The sequence below is a fragment of the Ochotona princeps genome, chromosome 19, assembly GCF_030435755.1.
Source record: "Ochotona princeps isolate mOchPri1 chromosome 19, mOchPri1.hap1, whole genome shotgun sequence".
Taxonomy (NCBI): Eukaryota; Metazoa; Chordata; class Mammalia; order Lagomorpha; family Ochotonidae; genus Ochotona; species Ochotona princeps.
The window spans coordinates 33,053,554-33,074,577 of NC_080850.1; the positions used below are offsets into that span (position 1 = coordinate 33,053,554).

Sequence of the window (21,024 nt, forward strand, 5' to 3'; positions counted from 1 at the left end):
AGGTTTAGTCTAATGAAAGCCTCATCTCAAAAGCCATGGCATACTACTTCCATCCCATTTTGTTTCCCAGAGGCAAATCCGAGTGGAATCCAGCCTGCACTCAAGGGGAGGAGACTGAAGTTTCATGTTTGTGTGTGTAGGAGGATCAAAGAGTTGGTGGCTGATGTTTAAAGCACAGCTGGTGGGTGGCTGGCCCCAGACCCCTGCTCTCAGTGTTGCATTGTATTGCCTGCAAACTTGACAAGCAGCTTAGCTGGGTGCCACACAGAAAAGAACCTGATTCCTGCCCTGTGGGCACTTTTAACTCAGCAAGTCTATCTGCTAAGATAGGAATATATGCTAAGATAGGAATATGTCAACCAGAAAGGCAGAGAAATTAGGAGATATTCAAAGTAGTAATAGGAGAGCCACAGATTTTCTAAGGGCAGGCTGATTTGGACTTTGATTAATTCAATCCAGCTAGGTTTTCAGACAAGGTAAACCTAAAGGGATGGAGTGCTAGAGGGAGATTTGCAGTGTTTTCAGCATCGAGTCTGTTCACCAGCCAAGCCCCCTTCCTCAAAGTAATAGGATTCACTACCTGCGTAGCTACAGAGGCTAGTCAGGATGTTTGTTGGGAGCTGGTGCTGCACACATCACTCTGACACATTCAGGCCAGAGCAGTTCCCACACGTTCACCACTAAGCACTTTCACTGAAGTTAGGATGCCATGGACAAGTAGAGGCTGCTCCCAGCCGCCAGGAACCCTCCCACATAGGCCCTGTTCTGCACAGAAGTAGACAGATGTGCTTCCAGGAAGGTTCAAATAAAACTTTTTGGAAATGTAATGAACCCAGCAGTTTTCACCGTGATTCCAGTTTAGTTGGTATTTCTGTTCAGCACCTTAAAAAATGCGACTTTCAGGCCATTTGCACTGGGAGTGGATGACCTGTCTTTGAAGTTGGGCCATCCTGATTTCAATAGGTGGCGCTGAAAGCAGCAGTGTCGGTGGAATGAGTAGACTGCCCTCTCATCTTTTTCCAGTATGGTCTATACCCTGGCAAACACTTAGGATCCTGACAAGTCCCGTCATTGCTCATGGGATCATCCATAAACTCACAGGCCCATTTTCTACCACTTATTAGACATCAGCTTTGTTCATAGTAATTGTCTTAAACAAAAATAATGATGCTGGTGTTGAGCTAATAACAAAAGCTAACATTTAGTGTTTACTACTTACTGAGCACTGTGCCAAGTAGTTTTATTTGTTTAAGCTTCCTGACTCCCATATCAGAGAAACATCCCATTTTGCTGATAAGTGAGGTGATGAGAATGAGGCTAACAAGATGAAGTGCCTTTCTTGCCTGCTGTCAGACAGCTAATTAGTGAGTGGGCTGACATCTGAGCCCAGATGTGTCTGGCTATAAAGCCCATTGTTTTTCCTGCTGTCCGCATGGGTCTCACCCTTCGCTGGTTCTCAGACCTCCTTTGTCTCTGCACGGGGTTGTCAGTACTTGTCTGGAGCACCTGTTGCTCTGGAACCTGCTTGGACAAGTCTTCGGGCTCGACCTCAGCATGCTCCTCCGGATGACTTTCGGTGTTAGCCCTGCGGCCCCACGCACCAGGGTAAGAGAGACTCTGGCTTCCTGCCCTGGCCCGAGGGACCGACTGGCTGGGCCTACCTCCTGCCCAGCTCGCCGGCCATGGAAGAGAGTTTGGACACCCACTCTGTTCTTGCCTGATGGGAAATGTGTGCAGAGCCAGGTTGTTCTCCTGCCAGTGGAGGTTTTAGTGACATATGTGGTCCTAAGGCCAGGGTCAGTGTTTGGATCTACACAAAGGCTGCAAAGCTCTGTCCCTTTCCCTGGTTGGAATCTGGAGCCTAGTGACTCTCCAACATGGTGTGGTGTCATTTTAGCAAGGAGAGACCAACATGTGTTCAACCCCACAAGCCCAGTGTGTAGAATCAGTGTCATGTGTGTGAAAGAATGTTATGTGTTTATTTAAACGCTTGTTATGTGGGGAGGAAACTTGCCTTCCTAAGAAATCAGATAGCGTTTTTGTTGTCTCATTAATAGACCTAAAGCAAACAGCCTTTGCCTTTCCTCGGGGACTAATAACCGACTGCCTCAGTGGAGCCCTGCTCGCCCCTACGGTCAAGCAGAACACTCCATTCATGATCATCTCTGTGGACTTTGACACAGACACCAGTGAGATCTGTGATCCAGACTCTGAGACCCCCTGCAAAATTGGCAAGCACGTTGCAGTTCTAGAGTAATTTTACCCACGTCCAGTGTGGCATGATTGCTCAGCTGGGACTGCTTCTTTAGTGTATTGTGCTTCCCATACTACTGATAGTTCTTGCCCTGGCCTACCTTGTGGGATAAATGTTACGAATTGAAATCATTAAATGTATGGACGTTGATTCAGTGACACCTATTAAAGGCATCATAAATCTTTACTTAAACTAGGGATTAAGAGAATCGGAGAAAGAAATAGGCCCACTTAACTTCTTGGGCTTGAATTTTATGGAAATGTAAAACGAGGATGTGGGCCCGGCGCGATAGCGTAGTGGTTAAAGTCCTCGCCTTAGTGGTTAAAGTCCTCGCCTTGCACACCCGGGATCCCATATGGGTGCCAGTACTAATCCTGGCAGCCCTGCTTCCTATCCAGCTTTCTGCTTGTGGCCTGGGAAAGCAATTTAGGACGGCCCAAGGCCTTGGACCTTGCACCCGCGTGGGAGACCTGGAAGAGCTCCTGGCTCCTGGCTTGGGATTGGCTCAGCTCCAGTCATTGCGGTTACTTGGGGGAGTGAATCATTGGATGGAAGAACTTTCTCTCTGTCTCTCCTCCTCTCTGTATATCCACCTTTCAATAAAAATAAATAAATCATTAAAAAACAACAACAGGGCCGGCGGCGTGGCCTAGTGGCTAAGGTCCTCGCCTTGAATGCGCCGGGATCCCATATGGCTGCTGGTTCTGGTCCCGGCAGCTCCGCTTCCTCTCTATCTCTGCTCCTCTCAGTATATCTGACTTTGTAATAAAAATAAAATAAATCTTAAAAAAAAAAAAAAACAAAAAACAAAAAACGAGGACTTACAGGAGCAACTGGTTCAACTTTCTGTTTGCTCTAATATCCTGTTGGCCTTCTTAAGTAGCTGACAGTTTGTAATTTCTCAGGCATAATACACATAGACTTTGGGGAGTACTCATGTTTTCTAATTGGTTGTTAAGATCAGGTATCTATGGAAACAACCATCTGTTAATATTCAGGGTAGGACATTTATTCTTTGCACTCTGTGTGACCGACACACAGTGGTAGGAGCAGCGCTCCTATGTGGTGGTTTCTTGCAAGACCCTCCGTGAATACAGGATTGCTTACACCTCTGAGCAAGGCAGCACGTGCCCTGCTGCTCCTTACCGCCTTGAGCTCCCTCCAAAGCTGACGGTCCTGTCCGTGCCTCACAGTTCTTCGTCTCAGAGCATTGTGCACGTTTTGAAATGCCTGAGCAAGTAAAGAATCACAGATGGGGAGTAGTGCAGAGTTCAGACTGTCCCTGAAAAGGGCTGCTCTTGACCCAGAGCAGTGAACCCTCTGAGCTGAGTCACGCAGGAAGGTCGCATGCAGAATGTCTGTGTCCAGGGCAGCAGCAACAGCTGCGGCTCGAGCCTGTGATGCGCGTCCTGCTTTGGAGGTGGAGTCTGACTGCTGAGTCCTGGATGGCGATCACCCACATGAGGTCACAGACAACTCAAGACCAGTGTCTGCCCACATGGGCATTGAGTGAGCTGAAGTTTGGAACCGGACCGTCAGGGCTTGAGCTTGAGCAATGGTCTGACATCAGCTCTGGTTTTGCTGCCCATCTGGTAGGTAGTGTTCACCTGGGGTGCAAACTCCTGCCAGTTTATTCTGGTTTGAAGTATCATTCTCTTCTCCCCACAATGTTTGTAGGAAAGTAATAGGGACCATTCCTCATAATGGCAAAAATGGCGAATGGCACCTCATCAGAAAATCTTTACAGGCTATGAGTTAGGAGTGGTGAATCCTAAACAGAGCAACAGCCTCACCTGGGAACTTGTTTAAAAGGCAGGTTTTTGGCCTTTCTCTAGACCTGCTGAGTCAAACATTCTGGGGCCAGGGCCCAGCGTTTTGTGTTCTTAGAAAGCTTCCAGAGGATTGATGCATACTGATTTTTTGAGAGCCAAAGGCTGCAGGTAATGATCAAGTTCTTGGGATGATATTACCTGGTAGTGACTTCCACCCCTTTCCACTCAGGAAAGCAAGCAAATGATAGTTTCAATGATTATCACACAGATGTGAATAGCCAGATCAACTATTTCATGAAATAACATCCTTACATGATATTTCCTTTGCTGTGCTATTCAAAGTGTGCTGGTTACAACCCTTTAAAGTTGAATTCATGACCCAGGAATGAAATTGGAGCTGCAGTTTGACAGACACAGATGCGGCAAGCTGTTTAGTCCAGATCATGTCTCTAGAGCAGGATGGGGTGGGGCCAGCCTCTTCCTTGCGTGAGGTAGATGCGTGTCTCCATCTTCATTCTGTCCCTCTGAGCTGTGCGACCTTAGACCATTTGAAATGTTCTCTGAGCTTGACTCTCCTCCCCTGCCAGTGAGGATGTTCATCTCTGCCTCAGAAGAGTTGTGGGATGAGTGACAGCATGCTTCTGTGGGAATAGTGCGCTGGTGCTGTTTTTCAGAACATTACCCGTTAAATGGTACCTGCCTCACAGCAGTGTTTCACAGTTTTTCCCCACATTGCAGTGAACAAGTGCCTTTTGTAGTCTAGGCATTCAGACATATTTTTGAGTAATGATTTTATTTAAAAAATGCGTCCAAATTGAATATTCTTTTCTAAAATATATTCATTTATCTTGATATAATTTACTCCCCACCCCCCCCCAATCCTTGAGGATCCTGAGGTTGCAGAAGATACCTTAAGGAGCTTCACACCCTCCCCCACAGAATCACTCTGGGTGATTTGGAAAGCCAGTGCCTTCCTATTGTATTTCTACCAGGAGATGTGTGTTGAATAGCTATACATACACACACGTGTGAGTGATGAGGAGGTGACATCTGCGTGTCTTTAGCTCTGTAGTATGGACTTGCAGATCACCCACAGACTCTGGCTGTGACCATGGGAAGTTCCAGGAGTTGGTCACACACTAATCTGGTTGTGGGAGATATAGCTAATGCCCACTTATCTCTCTGGAGGTCATGATTGTGGTTGGCGGCCAGGCACCTAAGGCAATTCGTAGCGTGGAGTGCTATGATTTCGAAGAGGACCGCTGGGATCAGATAGCTGAGCTTCCATCCAGGAGATGCAGAGCAGGTGAGCAGCACCGCCTTCCGGTTCAGTTCCACAAGCTGCCTTTCCCCAGTCAGCCAGCCTCCTCCCTGTGCTGGAAGTCCTGCAGGCTTTGCCTGTGCGTTTCAGGCACCCTTCCCTTGTCCAGCTGCACAGTGTTGGGCTGCCCTGTCTAAAGTCAGCTCTGAGGTGCTTGGGATTTAAAGTACTTCAATTACTTGTTTGAATTAATAAAATTAGAGAAGCAAATATTAAAAGCAACCCAGTGAGCCCATTATCACTCCCAGAAACCTAAAGTTTGAGATTGTTTCTTGTGGTGAGCCTTCCTGTGCGTACTTGCATCCCCTCTCAGCTGCCCCAATCTTTGATACCTCAGTTTCCTGTGCCACAGGTGTGGTGTTCATGGCTGGCCACGTGTATGCAGTGGGCGGGTTTAATGGCTCACTGCGAGTGCGGACTGTGGATGTATATGATGGTGTGAAGGACCAGTGGACGTCCATTGCCAGCATGCAGGAGCGCCGGAGCACGCTGGGTGCAGCAGTCCTCAACGACCTGCTCTACGCCGTAGGGGGCTTTGACGGCAGCACTGGTAGGTCCAAGTCATGTCTACCCCCTCTCCCAGCCTTGGACATGTCCGCCACTTAACCCTGCTGCGTCCAGCCCGTTCTTAGGCAATATCTTTGTGCTTTTGTATCTATTGCCCCAGGAGCATACTCATCCTCCCTCCTTACCCAACTTTTGGTGCCAGAACCAGACCCACACACTGTGGTTTCTAGGGATCTAAGAAGGATCTCCACTCAGAAGAGTTCCTTTCTCTTGTTAGGGGTCAGTTTAGGTTGCCTCTTGCAATGCTGCTTTCCCATATGGAACTACTGGCTGGAGTCCAGTCCCAACTGCCCTGTATTCCATCGAGCTCCCTGGCAGTGTACCTGGGAAGGCAGCAGATGGTGGGCCAACTATTTGAGTCCCTGACACTCACGTAGGAGAACTTGCTGGAGTTTCTAGCTCCTGGCTTTGACTTGGCACAGTCGTGGCCATTGCAGCCATTTAGAAAGTGAACCAGGTAGAAGATCTCTCTCTCTGTATCACTCTACCTTTCAAATAAAATCATTCTTTGATGGTGGCTGTGCTGTTGGGAAAAAAGAGAGAGAGAGAGAGCAAGCATGCTTAGGTGCAAGGGGCTTCAGGACACTTTACCCTCCACTGGACAGAAGAGGGACGTGAGTCTGTCATTGGAAGAGACCTGGCTCCAGATGTGGCAGGGACTGGGCTGCTCCCTCTGCCATGGTCCTGCTGGCCCTGAGACTTTGCAAGGCTGTGTTGTCGTTTTCTGTTTGACCCAGCTTCAGAATGCCAAGCGGAAGCCATTAGTGGACATGGGCTTGGAGAGCAGATCTCCAGCCTACTCATATCACCAGGTCGATATCTTCGCAGACAGTAACTCTGTTAAATGACATCTGTATACTTCGACTTCCAGGGAGATGAAGAACAGTATATATATTTTTTCTTTTCTGAATTGTTGTTGTTCTCATCGTAACTGATGGTCTTTCTCAGCTTTCTCTTTGTCCGCCTCAAATAAACTTTGGGGTCTTCAGCCCCTCTGGATAGTACCTTTAGTGAGTGTGACATAAAGAGAACAAAAAGGTTGTGATGCATTGTTCCTTTGAGGAATTATTTGGGGTTATAAGCATAAAACCTGACTCGACTATAGCTTTAAAAAATGAAGGACATTGTTTTATTTCTGAAAAAGAAGTCATTTCTCAGTAATTTCTGACTTGGTCCCACTGTTTAAAGAACCTGATAGCTATTACAGCCCCACCTAATCCGTTTGAGTTCCAGGTAGTAAAGAAGCAGGAAGGAGTGTCCCCTATATCAGAAAAGCAAAGGCTATTCTTGAAACCCCCACCAGACCTCCACTTAGAGCTCAGTTGACTCAGTCTTCCCTGGCTGCAAGGGAGTCCTGGAAGGTAAGATTTTTCCTTTCCAAGGGGTTGGCATAGGTGTTGACTTAGGCAGCTTCAGGTTTTTCCTTGGAATCGCAGCATTCCATTTTGTGAGTTTCAAGATCTTATAGCCCACCCTTTGAATCAAGTCTCAGTGGTCCCACCATGGGGCAGTACAGGTGTGTGTCACGCAGTCACCACCAGCTGCTCCCAAGGCAGGGCTGGCGCTGAGCCATGCCTCTGGGTTGCTAGCCCAGGATTGGACTTTACCCTCATCCTCACTGATTCTCACAGTGGGCTGAGGCCTGATACCATAGGAAACTCAAAGAGTCTCCTGTCTCCCAGGCCTGGCGTCAGTGGAAGCCTACAGCTACAAGACCAACGAGTGGTTCTTTGTGGCCCCAATGAATACACGGCGGAGCAGTGTGGGTGTGGGCGTAGTGGAAGGTAAGTGGCAGCCTCGGGTGGTAGCCACTCCCTGCCCCAGCACCTGGACCTTTTTTCTCCATCCAGTAGCTTGCTTGAGATTCCCTCTGTCTTGCCCCAAACTGCATGGCACGACTCTTAGCGCCAGGGTCCTTGTTGAGTAATGAGGAAAAGTCAAGACTCAGCAAGGCGAAGCCCCTGGCTGAGTGCTAACACCTGTCTGAGCTAGGTTGCGGGCAGTGGGAAGGGAAATGCAGGCCTGTGACCTTGGCTACTTGCAGCTCTGCTAAAGGTTGTCGAGGGAAAGAAAGCTAGCAGATCTGGAATCCGCATGTAAACCAGGGCTGTTGTGCTGCCAAGGCTGCTGTCACTGTGTTAGTGAGTTTTGTTTTCATGTTCATGTTAGTTCCTCTTCCCAAGTCTGATGACTGTCTCTGCAGTGTTGGTTGGTGGTTGAGGCCTCTTCCAGTTGGGAGTGTCATGTGGGATAAGATCTTGGGCACAGTCAGTTTGTAAAGAACATTTGCATCCAGTCTCGTTCTGTTCCTGAAATCCTTCTGAAGGAGACAAACAGGACCCAGATTATCGCCACTCTTCAGATGGAGAGACTGAGTCCTGGAGAGAGAAAATGATGCGCCCCTCAGGACAGTGGACAGCAGTGTCAGCCCTGGAGTCCAGCTCTATGACTATGCTGCACATGCCAAACAGCAGGCGTTAGCAAGCAGGCATGAATACCCGCATTAACGCATAGAAAATTACTTGAACTAAAATTGTATAGTTTGCAGGTCAACCCTAATTTCTTCACCTGTCCTGTTATAACGCTTCAGCTGGAAGAGTTGTTGATTTAAACATACACACACTCACACACTTAAACACATGTTCACATTCAAACTTATATACTCACACACTCACACATTCACACTCACATTCATACTCACACTCATACACACTTGCACTCATACACAGTCACACACATACTCATACTCACACTCATACACTTACACTCACACTCATACTCATTCATACTCACACTCTCACTCATACTCACACTCAGTCATGCTCATCCTCACACTCTCACTCATACTCGCACTCAGTCATGCTCATACTCACACACTCATGCTCATACTCACACTTACACATTCATACTCATACACCCTCATACTCACACACATACACATTCACAGTCACACACACTCATTCTCACATACACCTACTTGTTTGCACACTTCATTTGTGAGTAGGAAGATTCTTTTCTCTTGCTGCTCTTCTCAGTCTGTAGTGATACTGCCTTGGCATATTAAGTTGTCTGAATGCAAGGGTGCTATCTTCGTGTCAAGTTAAAATTGCTCTTGCCAGTTGATATTCTTGGTGGAACAGAAACTGGTTAGTCTGCAAAATTTAAGGCTTCTGTCTAGCCACCTTCCCTTTTCTCCCTGGTTTCTTAGCCAGAAATACTAAACAGTAGACTAAGGGTTAAAAATAGCAGATCCCTCTGAGTAGTCTCAAGGAGAAACCCAGTGCCACAGGCCTGACACATGCTGTGGGTTAGCAGAGGTGCCTGAATGCTGGTCGTGTTTTGCCGCGAGTGGGAAGGCATCATCCTTGGCACACCCTGTGTGTGTAGGCGAGGCACACTGGGAATGTGCTGATCTCGCCCTCTGTGGGCACCCTGTGGCCGCAGAGCTCCCATTTGTGGTTTTGGTGAGAGTGTTGAGGAAGGAGCTTGGGCGGCCTGTGCTTCCCCATGGCCTCATCGGTGGAGTTCTCCACGCTGTCTGGCCTGCCTCCCCACTCGCTTCAGTTTGTGATTGTGACTGTGCTGTTGGATGCAGCTAAGAAAGCGGAGGAAGTCAGGGTCACTTGCTATCAGGTCCCTCAAAGAGTTCCTCTTCAGGAGCAGAGGCAGCGAGGGTCAGAGTGGAAGCAGCTCCCCGACAGCCCAGTGTGTTTTTTAGAGAGCATCTCCTGTGAGCCAGCACACATCATGTGTGTGGCTGTTCTGCGAGGAGCTATGCCTGTCCTTTGTCCTTGACTTAAGCCAGACCGAGACCGGGGACGGGTCATCACTTTCTTTCAGGAAGTTCAGTTGAGAGGACTCTGAGGCAGAAAGCACAACCAGGCTCAGTGTTGAATCCAAGAATCTTCCTGACACAGAACAATTGTGTAATTTTCACCTGCCGGATGTACCCTGCTGTCTCCATGGGGATATCACAAACCTACGGGTGAAGTCATCCTGTGAAGTGGATTTGCATGTGGCCATGGTGATTCAGTGTACAGCCTGTGTTCCGGATCCTTGTTATCATTCCAGGCCCCCCACTGGTCTGAGGGTCCCCAAGTGAGGTAGGCAGGCTTCTTTTCCCCAGCCCCCCAAGGCCCGAGACTGTCACACTGCACTGTAGGACTTAGTTGAATATTTGAATCTGCTCTGGGACAGCCCAGATGCCAATTTTCTTCTCCGTTGTTCAGCCTCACTCCCTGTCTCCAGCCTCAGGCAGAAATGATGCTCTTAGATAGCAGCTTGAAGGTATTTTTACTTAAAAAATAGAAGCTGTTGATACCTCAGGGTTCTTGTGTGTGGCTCAGGTCACAGTGTGCTCTGTAAAAACATTCCAGCCTCCCCAATTCAGGCTGCGCAGTGAACATGCCTTTCACAGGCTCTGCCCACCAGTCACCCAGGGGGTGGATAGTTATCAGGGCTAAGAGAGGCTGTAGGTTCTCACTGGTGAATATTATTCCAGGTTTAATCCTATTTGTTGTTGTGAGCTTTTGGCCAGAAAGCCGACCTGTTTGCCTATGACTGGGGACCATGTGGGATACTTCCCTGGCTGAGAAATAAATTTCTGATCCCCCTGGAAGAAGGGTCCCACAACACTGGTTGAGCCCCAGTGGGTTTAAGATGGAGCATCAGCTGAGCTCCAGTTGTGTGCCAGTGTCCATAGCCCCACCCTCAGCCACTTGGTCTGTTGCAGGGAAGCTGTATGCTGTCGGGGGTTATGATGGGGCATCCCGCCAGTGCCTGAGTACCGTGGAGCAGTACAACCCAGCGACCAACGAGTGGATCTATGTAGCGGACATGAGCACTCGCCGCAGTGGTGCAGGTATGAGGGAGCCTCTGCTGCACACAGGGTCTCTTTTGCTCACAGGTGGGTATTGAATGCAGGCCGACATCTGCCTTGTTTATCTCCTTCTTTGCCTTTCCTGTGTGTCATCCCACTGGCATTGTTGCAGCTAGAGACCATTCCCAGGGTACTCCTTTGCTAGGAAATTCCTTCTGTCTCTGTGGAGGAGGTCACAGCTCTGCAAAATGAACACTGTATTGCAGGTGCTGTCGCTGTCGTAATAAGCACCCACTCTAACTCTGTCAACCGAATCCTCACTTCAGCCCCCCCAAAGGCAGACCCAATAGTGACTCCATTCACCAGGGGTGCAGGGCCCAGTAATTCACTCAAGGTCAGTAAGCAGCAAAGTTAGAACTCTTTCTGCAAAGTCAGCTTTTCCTGTTCCCAAATTGTTAGAGTCCCATTGCTCTGAAGCAGTAGGATGAGCCCTGGAGTCCGTGCTACTCAGGGGCCAGAGCTGGGCTTGCCTGTCTTGATCTTGGGGCCAAGAGGCAAGCTGAAAGCGATGAACCACCATCCCTCACTCCCATCCCATCCCCAGCATGACGGAGAGTGGCTTCCCAAGTGGCTGCCCTGTGGGAAGACCCTCCACTCTAGGGTGTTTTTTTTTGAGAATTGGAACAGCAGCGCTCCCCGCCGCCGTGTCTCCCCCATCATCTCACAGGCACAAAGGAAAGCGTCTGGGAGGCAGGCAGAGGCCTTGGACCCTGGCCCTGCACTGCCAGTTCTTGTGATTGGTGGCCACTGGTTCCTAGGCTGGGCCTGCTGGAAAGCTCATTTTACTTCTGGAAAGGGAAGTCACAGTGAGATTTCCCCACAGTATCATACCTTTTTTGTTGTAGTTTGGAGATTGTGATCTCTTTTTACCAAATCCATTACTACTTCCTCAGCATTCCTTAGAAATTAGGCTACTTGGGATGATGTCTAAACCTTGGTGTGCTCATAAGTAACAGAAACAGACATTTGCAAGGAGCAAGTGTTTCTGTCTGAAATGCTGCTCTGGGGGGGGCATGCCTGTGCAGGTCTTAGCGAGGCTCGCCCTTTGCCCCTCTCTGCCTCTGACTCCTCAGATGTGGAGTGATTGGGTGGCAGTAGAGGCTTCCTAAGGACACACTCATTCAAACAAACACAAAAATCACATGATTCTTTTCCCTTCGTAAAACTCTTTTAGTAATTTTGGTTTCTTGAGTCTTGTGCTTTCTATAAATCCTCTGTTGTGGCTTGAGACACAAGGGTGAGCACTTAGGTCTCCAGGACACCGAGAAGAGGACAGAGAGCCAGCGAGGCAGACAGTGGGGAGCTTTAGGAAGTTCCAGCTGCTCCCTGCCAGTGGTGCTGCCTTCAGAAACTACAGCTTCTGGGGCTGCTAAGCTGCCTGTGTAGTTGTTACTGGGTGAACTTCACTGCCTCTCACCCTGGCTGGAGGCCCTGAATGGGGCACCTCTGCCAGCCGTGTCCTGGGAGACACACAGACAGTGGCTGATACCTTTCATTACATCACTGCCAGAGCCTGGGTTCAGGCACTCAGCCAGCCTTTCCTTCTAGTGTTCTGCTAGCATTCAGGAAGTCTGACCTCTCAGTTTGGATCCTACATACTTGTGGTGAGTGTGTTTGGGTGGCTGAACAGCTGTAGCCCCAGGGCCCTGGCTTCTGACTCTGTAAGGTCTTCTGAAGTGCCAGGAACCCCTGCAGCCCAGGGTACACATGAATGTTGGAGGTTGAGACCAGAGGGTAGGCATAGAATTGAGGAGGCAGCAGTGTCCTCAGCAGGCTTGCCTGCTTCCTTAGCAGGGGAGGTAATGCCAGAATATGCTTAGGGGGAAGAGGAGACCATCTCTAGACCAGGATGCTAACTCCTGCTGACCACATGGAAGGGAAGGCCAGGAAACTTTGGAAGCCTCCCTGAATTTTGGGAGATGCTGGAGGATTGGATGGCCATTGTTGATACCACAGCGCCATCTGCTGTTAGTTTCAGGAAACTTGGAAACCACAGACTACAGGCATAGTTGCTGGAAGGGCTTTACCTAGATGGGTCATTTTTAACAGTTTCTGCTGAGAACTGTGACTGTTGGGTACAGGGAGGCAAACACGGACAAGGCTGACACAGTCCTTTGTATACAAAGTTCTTATTCTACAAATCCAGTGCCTGGTTGGGTCTGACTCTGGCTACAGGTCCCAGTCACCTGAGGGAGCTTAGTTCCATTGCCCAGTGACATGTGAATCTGGTTTTTCTTCTCTGTCTCTCTTTTTAAAGATTTATTTATTTTTACTGCAAAGTCAGATATACAAAGAGGAGGAGAGACAGAGAGGAAGATCTTTTGTCCGATGATTCACTCCCCAAGTGAGCCGCAACGGCTGGTGCTACACCGATCCGAAGCCAGGAGCCAGGAACTTCCTCCAGGTCTCCCACACGGGTGCAAGGCCCAAGGCTCTGGGCCATCCTCTACTGCTTTCCCAGGCCACAAGCAGGGAGCTGGATGGGAAGTGGAGATGCCGGGATTAGAACCGGCGCCCATATGGGATCCCAGGGCTTTCAAGGTGAGGACTTCAGCCGCTAGGCCATGGTGCAGGGCCCAAGAATCTGGGTTTTCAAAACAAGCCTCAGCAGGTCATGGTACAGACCTCCCGTGGTCCCTCCTTGGAGTCATCTTCCCTTTTCAGGTGCAAAGACTAAGGGCAAGTTAGGGACAGGCTGTTTTCTGTTTCTGGGTATCCCAAGGCTCCTCTGGGGGCATGTATGTCCTTGCCTCATGTGAAAGGGTTTGTAAGTTTTCAGTGAGGCACTCAGCTCAGGTATCTTATGTTTATATTATCTTTATATTTATTCTTATAATATATTGGTAAATATGCCCTGCAGGAAAATTAGGCAGTATAGACGCAAGGAGGAACTTATGTTTTACCGCCCAAGAGGAACTTGTATTCAGTATATATATATATATATATATATATATATATATATATATATATATATATATGTATTTATATGTATATATATGTATATATATGTGTATGTATATATATGTGTATGTATATATATATATATATGTATATATATGTATTTGTGGCTTTTGGCTCCCCGTGTGTGTGTGTGTATTTGTGCCACTTGAGCAGAAATGGGGTCACACTGTCTCTAGTGTCGCAGGTCTTCCCAGTTTTCAGGCTTAAGAGAAGGTGGGCAAGGGTCCAGGTGTTTGCCCACAGATGGAAATACTGAGATCCAGGAACACAAAACAGCAGTCACCCACCCTTCACCCCCTAACAGGAATGTCACCCAGGGATTGGGACCTGACCTCCTGGTTTCTAGTGACTCCAGGCAGCCTGAGGCTAGAACACTGTGCTCTGCCTTTCAGGAGTTGGGGTGCTCAGCGGACAACTCTATGCTACAGGTGGGCACGACGGGCCCCTAGTGAGGAAGAGTGTTGAGGTTTACGATCCTGGAACAAACACCTGGAAGCAGGTGGCAGACATGAACATGTGCCGGCGCAATGCAGGTAATGCAGCTATTCTCTGCTCCCCTGCTTCAGTTTTAGGGGTCTTTTCTTCCTACAGACACTGGTTCTGAAGAGGAGAGTGACGGGAGAGACTTCAGGGTTCAGGGTTGAGCTTGTGTCCTGAACAGAATAGAGAAAGGGAGAGCTTGGGACCCCAAGAATTGGCCAGAGGTCTCGTGTATCTTTGTAGAGGGCTACCTCCTCCACTAGTGGAGGACAATCCAGAAAAGCCCTCCTTGACACCAGCGCCCCCATTCACGGTGTTGCTAGGTTGAGCCCAGCACTGTGCTGACACAGGCCAGCCTAGGGCCCTTGGTTATGTCATCTTTACCACTACCTGGCTAGGGGTCCCTCTCCCTTCCCATGGAACCAATTTCCTTTGCAGGGACAATGGGAGCTCTTCCACTGTGCCCTTCTCTGCCCTTCAGCCTCCTCTTTCCCCCCATCCCTTATTCCTTCCTGTGGGTACTTAGGCTCCTCTCTTCTGGAGCATGAGGCCTGTAAAGCCTGTTCCTTTTAGAACTTTGCCCTGGGGTGGGGGGCATGTCCTGTGTCAGTATACCTTGCTTCTGCCTCTTCACTCTAAGAAAGTGTTGGTTTAGCTTTGCTTTCTGGCTAGAAAGAAAGGTGATGCTTGGGAAGATTTATGTCCTCAATTCTCATATTACCTGTTTGCTAAACTCGTTCGTGGCTGACTTATAGACTCGGCAGCTGGTTTTAAGTCCTTTGAGTGAAGGATTATAGGACCTGAAGCATCTAGTTGATCTAGAGGCTGAGAGTTTTAAGTTTAGGTGTTAATATGTGTGAATACAGACGTTTATATGTATATATTTTCATTTTCTTATTAACACAGGTGGAATCACAGTGTACTCTGCCTTTTAAAATCTATCTTAAAATCGTTCACAAATGTCTGATTGTAGCACTAAATGTATTTAGGTGATATTTTAAATGGCTGTATCATAATTTAAATAAGCAATCAACTGTATCATGAAATAATAAAAAACAACTTAAGAAATAAGCAACCTCCTATTGGACACGTATGTTACTTCCATGTTTTCTAGGCTGGGTTCTTATAAATAGCCCTCATAGCTCCATCAGTACATGTGATCTCAGTGATTTCTGTAGAGAAGAAGGCCATGAGTGGAACTTCAAGCCAGAGGGGCCGTGTATGCTGCAGAGTAGCAAGAGGGTGGTTTGCTTTATGCTCTTCCCAGTGTTGCAGTGCCTGAGCCTTCACCACTGGTCACCATTATTTCTTTTGGAGCATCTTCAGTCCTGCATCTAATTTGAAGCAGCACATAACATATTGGGTTATAGCCACTTAAAGTCCTGGGGAACAATGGCTACATTTCCTGATCTTCGGTGCTTGCTTCACGAGTCCCTGCTCCCACAGCTAGCCCACTCCATCATGAGGGTGCAAGGGAAAGCATCACTCTGGAATTGAGTGTGGGTTTAAAATCTGATTCTATAAAGAAGTCACAAACACGATACAGGTGGAAAGTAGGGGCCATCAGGCAAACGCTTAAGTGCAGAAAAGGAGCAGTGTGCTTGAAATCCCCAAGTAGTCCTATTCCCTGCTCAAGCACTGCACGGGAGGTCTGCACACACCACGGGCAGCATTCTGGCAGAGAGGAGCCCAGCATTGTTTGCAAACTTACAGTGAGTAGGGAATACTTGTGGGACCATTAGTGATGGGAAATCCCTGGTCAGAGAAATGACTTTGTTAGAGAGGGCTGGCTGTCCCCAGGAGCAGGTGGCGGTGTCAGTGTGCTCCTGCCTTGAGCCCAGTCAGCCCAGTGAAGAAGGGGGGCCCCAGGCTGGCCTGAGCTGCCTCCCATCCCCTCTGCAATCCAGAGCTCCTGTTGCAAGGTCTTACCCAGTGGCCTCTGCTGATTCCCAGGAGTCTGTGCAGTCAACGGGCTGCTGTATGTGGTCGGCGGGGATGACGGCTCCTGCAACTTGGCTTCAGTGGAGTACTACAACCCAGTCACCGACAAATGGACACTACTGCCCACCAACATGAGCACAGGGCGCAGCTATGCAGGTCAGTGTGTTTGCTTTCCAACCCAGGAGTTGGGGGTGAGGAGTAAAGGGTGAGGGGTGGGAAGCTCTGGGCTTGCTTCCCTGGGGGCAGATTATTGTCCAGAGGTCAGCTCCCATTCATTCCGTGCCTGTGACAGATGCTGAAAATCAGCACTTTACCCTGTTTGAACCTAAATGTGGCTTCCAAATTCTCAGCATAGCCGTCCAAGGAGCCTCTTCCAGTTGAGTTGCTGTAAGAGGTTTTAGCATTTCCTTGCCATTCCTGGATTCTTTTGTGCAAGGTTCCTGGATGCCATCAGATATAATTCTTGGGCTCCAGAACTGGAATTGGGAAGCTGAGGCCTGCCTGGGGTCACTGGGGGGGGGGGGCAGGTAGACATATACCCATGATGTAGCCTTGTGTCTGATTGTGTAGGAATGGAATAGACAATGTGTGGTCCCCTGTCAAGAACACCTGTGTTTTACAATCGTTATCTCATGTCATCTACACAACAATCCCAGTGCCTTTCTGCTACTCAGTCCTCCTTGCTTTGATTTTGATTTAAAGGAAGGTTGTGCCTCAAGCTTGAGTGCATTTGTATCACATGGTTTTAACACATGGCTTCCACTGTAGTGCCATCATTTATTCCTTTGTTCCCTCGGAAGGACATTTATAACATTTTTGTGATTTTTTTTCTTGACTAACTGTAAAAACTTTGAGAATCATTTTAGTTGTAGAGCAGTTCTATTCCTGTGGCTAGTTGTGCAACCAGCACCATCAATCCCGTTTTGAAGCTGTAGTCGGAAGAGCAGGGCATTTCCTAGGATTAGATCAGGGACAGATTCACACTCCCACCTTGCACTTGCAGGTTCCCCATGTGCTCTAATGAGGCTAAGTGTGGATGGTGAGACTTTCATCTTCATGTTGAATATTTCATTTCCCTTTCTCCATTGTCTGCCCCCTCCCAGAAGTAGGTGGGAAGATAACAAACTCACAGGCTTGTGTTCAAATCCGTTGACTGAAAGAGTCAATTATCTTAGAACCTAATGCTCTAAAATGGAAGGATTTATGAACAAAGATACTCATTGGAGCACTGATTATAACAGGAAAAATCCAAAATACTACTTAACATCTAACACAAGGAAAATAAGCAATCTGTAGTGGGCAGGACACAGTGTTGTATGTAACCTGGGAGCTCAGTTGCATGGTGGAGTTCAGTGGGGTTGATAGTTATGCTTCTGGAAATGGATTCTGCAGTCATATCTGAATTTGAATCCCAGCTCTGCCACAAGCCTTGGGTTCCTGGGCTAGGTATTCAAGCTGGTGGAACCTCACTTGTCTCTTTTGTAACAGAGAATAGAGTTGGGCAGAGTCTGTGAGGGCTCTTAAGTGAATGAGATGGGATAATATGCACAAAACAGGTAGCACAATGGCTGCCTAGCAACAGATGCCTTTCAGTGAATGACTGGTTATTATCAGAGGCCAGGAAGTAGTCTAGGTAAGTGTTGGTGGTTTCCTCTTCATATAATGAGATTAGAGAGTGTCTTCTTTGTGTTCTATGTTTTCCAAATTTCATAATGAAGATGTATTACCTTTATTATCAAAAGAGAAAGCTTATACAAAACAACAACAACAAGAACAAGAGAGCCTGCTTTTTATTATTATTTTTTTTAATGCTACACTGTCAAAGAAAAGCCATAAACACAAGCCAGGAGTTGTTAACATCAGAAAGTGCATCTGGGTCTGAACTCAGATTCTGTAGTACCTACATGTGTCTGTGTCTCCTAGAATTAACAGGAAATGGATGTGTTAGTAGAATCTCTCCCATGAAGCCAGGTCCTACCAACCTCATCAACCATAAAACTGTGTAGTTGTGGGAATATGTTGAGACTGTAGTAAGTATCTTAACTGTAGCTATCCTGCTGCTTAGGTGTTATTCAGCATCTGAAGAGAAAGCATTTGTTTCAGATGGGAAGAAATCCAGGGTTGGTCTGCTGGTTGAGACCATCATTGAAGAGGATATTTGCTGTTTTCTGATTTGCTAGCTCTGTTAGTAGCTGCTATCGCCCCTTGTAGAAACATTCTAGACAGGACAAGGACAAGCCAACATTGCTGCATCAGCAGCCGTGCGTTTGCCATCGCATTGCCTAGGAGTGGGTTGTGTGATATTTTTAGCTGCAAGGTAGTGTGGGAAGCTGAGCCTGAAGCTTGTCGGTGTCTGTAGTAAAGGACAGAGGTCGGTGTAGTAGTACAGTACATTAATCACTGCATGCAATGCTTACGTCTTGTATGGGAGCGTAGGTTTGAGTCCCAGCTGTTCTGCTTCTAATAAAAATTTCTGCTAATGCACCTGGGAAGGCAGCAGAAGCCCACATGTTTGAGTCACTGCCCCTCACAAGAGACTAGGATAAAATTCCTGGTTCTTATTTTTCAGCCTGGTCCAGACTCAATTATTGTGACCACTTGGGAGAGAACCAATGGATGAGAGATCTTTCTGTCTGCCTCTCTCTCTTTTTCTTGCTCTTACTGTCATTTTTCCTCTGGTTTTTGAGTAGATAAATATTGCAGTGGAAGATAGCAAGAAAAGATATTGATGGACTCAGTCTATAATGTTTTCAGCAAAGCTTCGGTCCATTACAGAAAGATTTTTGCCTGAAACATGGATTTTCAAACTTAGATGCTGAGTAGAGTTTGACCTGACTGAAACGGTAACCCAGGCATACTGCAGGGTGTGTCCAAGTAGAAAAGTTAACACTGGAGGGATCCTTGGGCCCAAAAGGATGTATAGACCTAAGGCCACGGTGCAGCTTGAGTAGTGCCATGGCTAGGTTTGCCATTCAGTTTTCCAGAACTCAGTCTTCTGCTCTTTACAGCTCCTTCCTGTATCCCTAGAAGCAGACAAGAAATCACTCAGTGTTGCCATTACAGTGTTATAGATTTAAAGCTGTGTATATGTCTCTGGGCTTCCAGTGAGGGTGTTGACCTAGACAAGCTGAGTGAAACACAAGAGGTTGGGAGGGAGGGTCTTTGTGATCCTGGATGAGTCTGTGTGATGATGTGGGCTGAGCTTACCAGCCTGGGAGCTGTGAGGGAGTGTGCTCACATGATTCAGTATCTTGACAAAACTTAACCATTTTTAAGTGGGAAACAGCCTGTGCCTACATTGCCTTCAGTATCTGAACACAAGGTGTATTTGTTTCCTTTGGCTATAACTTAGGAGATCTTGATTTGTGATCACATTGGAAGTTTGTATTAGTTTTTTATTACCATAATAAAATACCTTAAGTTAAAAAAGAGAAAGTGGTTGTTTAACTCAATTTTGGAGTTTGAAGTCAAAGATGGGGCTTCCTATTGTTGCAGGCTCAGTGAGGGCACTGGATGGCCATGGCCAAGTATATGCAGAGGAAGATCACCTGACAAGCCAGAAAGCAGAGAGACAGGCTGGGCTCAAACTCAGGCTTTAATACCAGCCCCTCATGAGAACTTTCTGGGGGGGTGTGCTCAGTGACCCAAGGACTTTTCCCAGGCCCCACCTCCTGAAGGTTCTACTTCCTCCCAGTAGCACCACCCTGAGGCCTTCTGGAGACATTCAGTGTCCACAGATATCCAAACTGCAGCTCACTATGAATAACTCTCCCCCTTTCATATTAGGTGTTGCTGTGATTCACAAGTCCTTGTGACCCAAACTCCCACTGCCAGGAGGTGGAGGAAGGAGCGGCTGCTTCCTGTGACTCAAACAGCGGGACCACGAAGGCTGGATTTAACCCTGGGGTTGCAAGAGCTACCCTCCTCCAGCTTGGCAGACCCACACCATCCCTTGCAGAGTGGAAGCTGGTGACCGAGTGCTCTTCCCTTGAGGTGCTTTGTTCTGTGCTCCAGAGCAATGGGATTCCTGAATGCCCCAGAAGCACCCCTGCCTGGGCCTTTTATTTTTTGTGTTTCTACAGGGACAACAGAGAACTTGGAGTGTGTGTGTGTGTGTGTGTGTGTGTGTGTGTGTGTGAGACAGAGAGATGACGATGATGATGATGAATCACTCAGTTGAGTGGTTAACGTGTGAGATGTGTGATGGTCTACTGGATTTCTTTACTACTGATCTTTTTTTGATGCTGAAAATCAAATTATGGAAACCTGTCTTGTGGAGTTGTCCCATGGGGATCTTGAACCACGAAAGCTGCTGCCTCCTGGAGGTCCACTGGACAGGCTGAGAAGATTCTGAAGTACTGGGTGGGAGGAGCAGTCCTCTGGCCATGCCCACACCTGTGACTTGACTACTGGATATCTGCACCGAAGCTGGGGCTCTCTTGGAGCTGTGCAGCATGCTTTCGGCACTAGACTGGGGAGCTGACAAGTTTCTCCTGAGCTTCAGCTAGCCCTTCCTTCTTGGGCTGTCTTCCAGGAGGAATCTGAGGACTGTCTGTGCTTTGTGTCATGAAGCCAAGTTCTGGGAGGATTTTGTGTTTCTTCAGGTTGGAAAAGTAGCTCTTTAGAGAAGCCAAGCCCCAGGTTGCACACTGGAAGAAAAAAAATAGAGAAGAAAAGCACACACAAAAGAAAGATAAAAAACCCTCAAAGTGGTAAGGATTCAGTTTTTGCCCATAGTGGTTTCAGAAAGGGATCTTACTACTGGGTCTACCTGGAGCCCAGCAGTTCCCATTTATCCAGGTTTAACCATTCATTGGAACCCATTTTGCTCTCAGAAGTGTTCTGGTCT

General features: G+C 47.8%; 1 protein-coding gene across 2 annotated transcripts in view; it reads left to right on the plus strand.

Moving 5' to 3' along the window:
• KLHL3 (kelch like family member 3) overlaps positions 1 to 20,295 on the plus strand; it is a 101,637-nt gene extending 81,342 nt beyond the window's left edge. Inside the window, exons 8-14 of one of the 2 annotated variants that reach the window (XR_009247154.1) lie at positions 5,215 to 5,332; positions 5,700 to 5,897; positions 7,597 to 7,698; positions 10,647 to 10,775; positions 14,147 to 14,287; positions 16,142 to 16,331; positions 19,962 to 20,295. Coding sequence is in view for 1 of the 2 variants with exons in the window: in XM_004586434.3 (XP_004586491.1) it covers positions 5,215 to 5,332; positions 5,700 to 5,897; positions 7,597 to 7,698; positions 10,647 to 10,775; positions 14,147 to 14,287; positions 16,188 to 16,331; positions 19,962 to 19,990 (861 nt within the window). In the remaining variant the exon portion in view is untranslated. The remainder of the gene's footprint in view (positions 1 to 5,214; positions 5,333 to 5,699; positions 5,898 to 7,596; positions 7,699 to 10,646; positions 10,776 to 14,146; positions 14,288 to 16,141; positions 16,332 to 19,961) is intronic. The other variant, XM_004586434.3, reaches the window with a different exon arrangement.
• Positions 20,296 to 21,024: the final 729 nt, after the last annotated feature.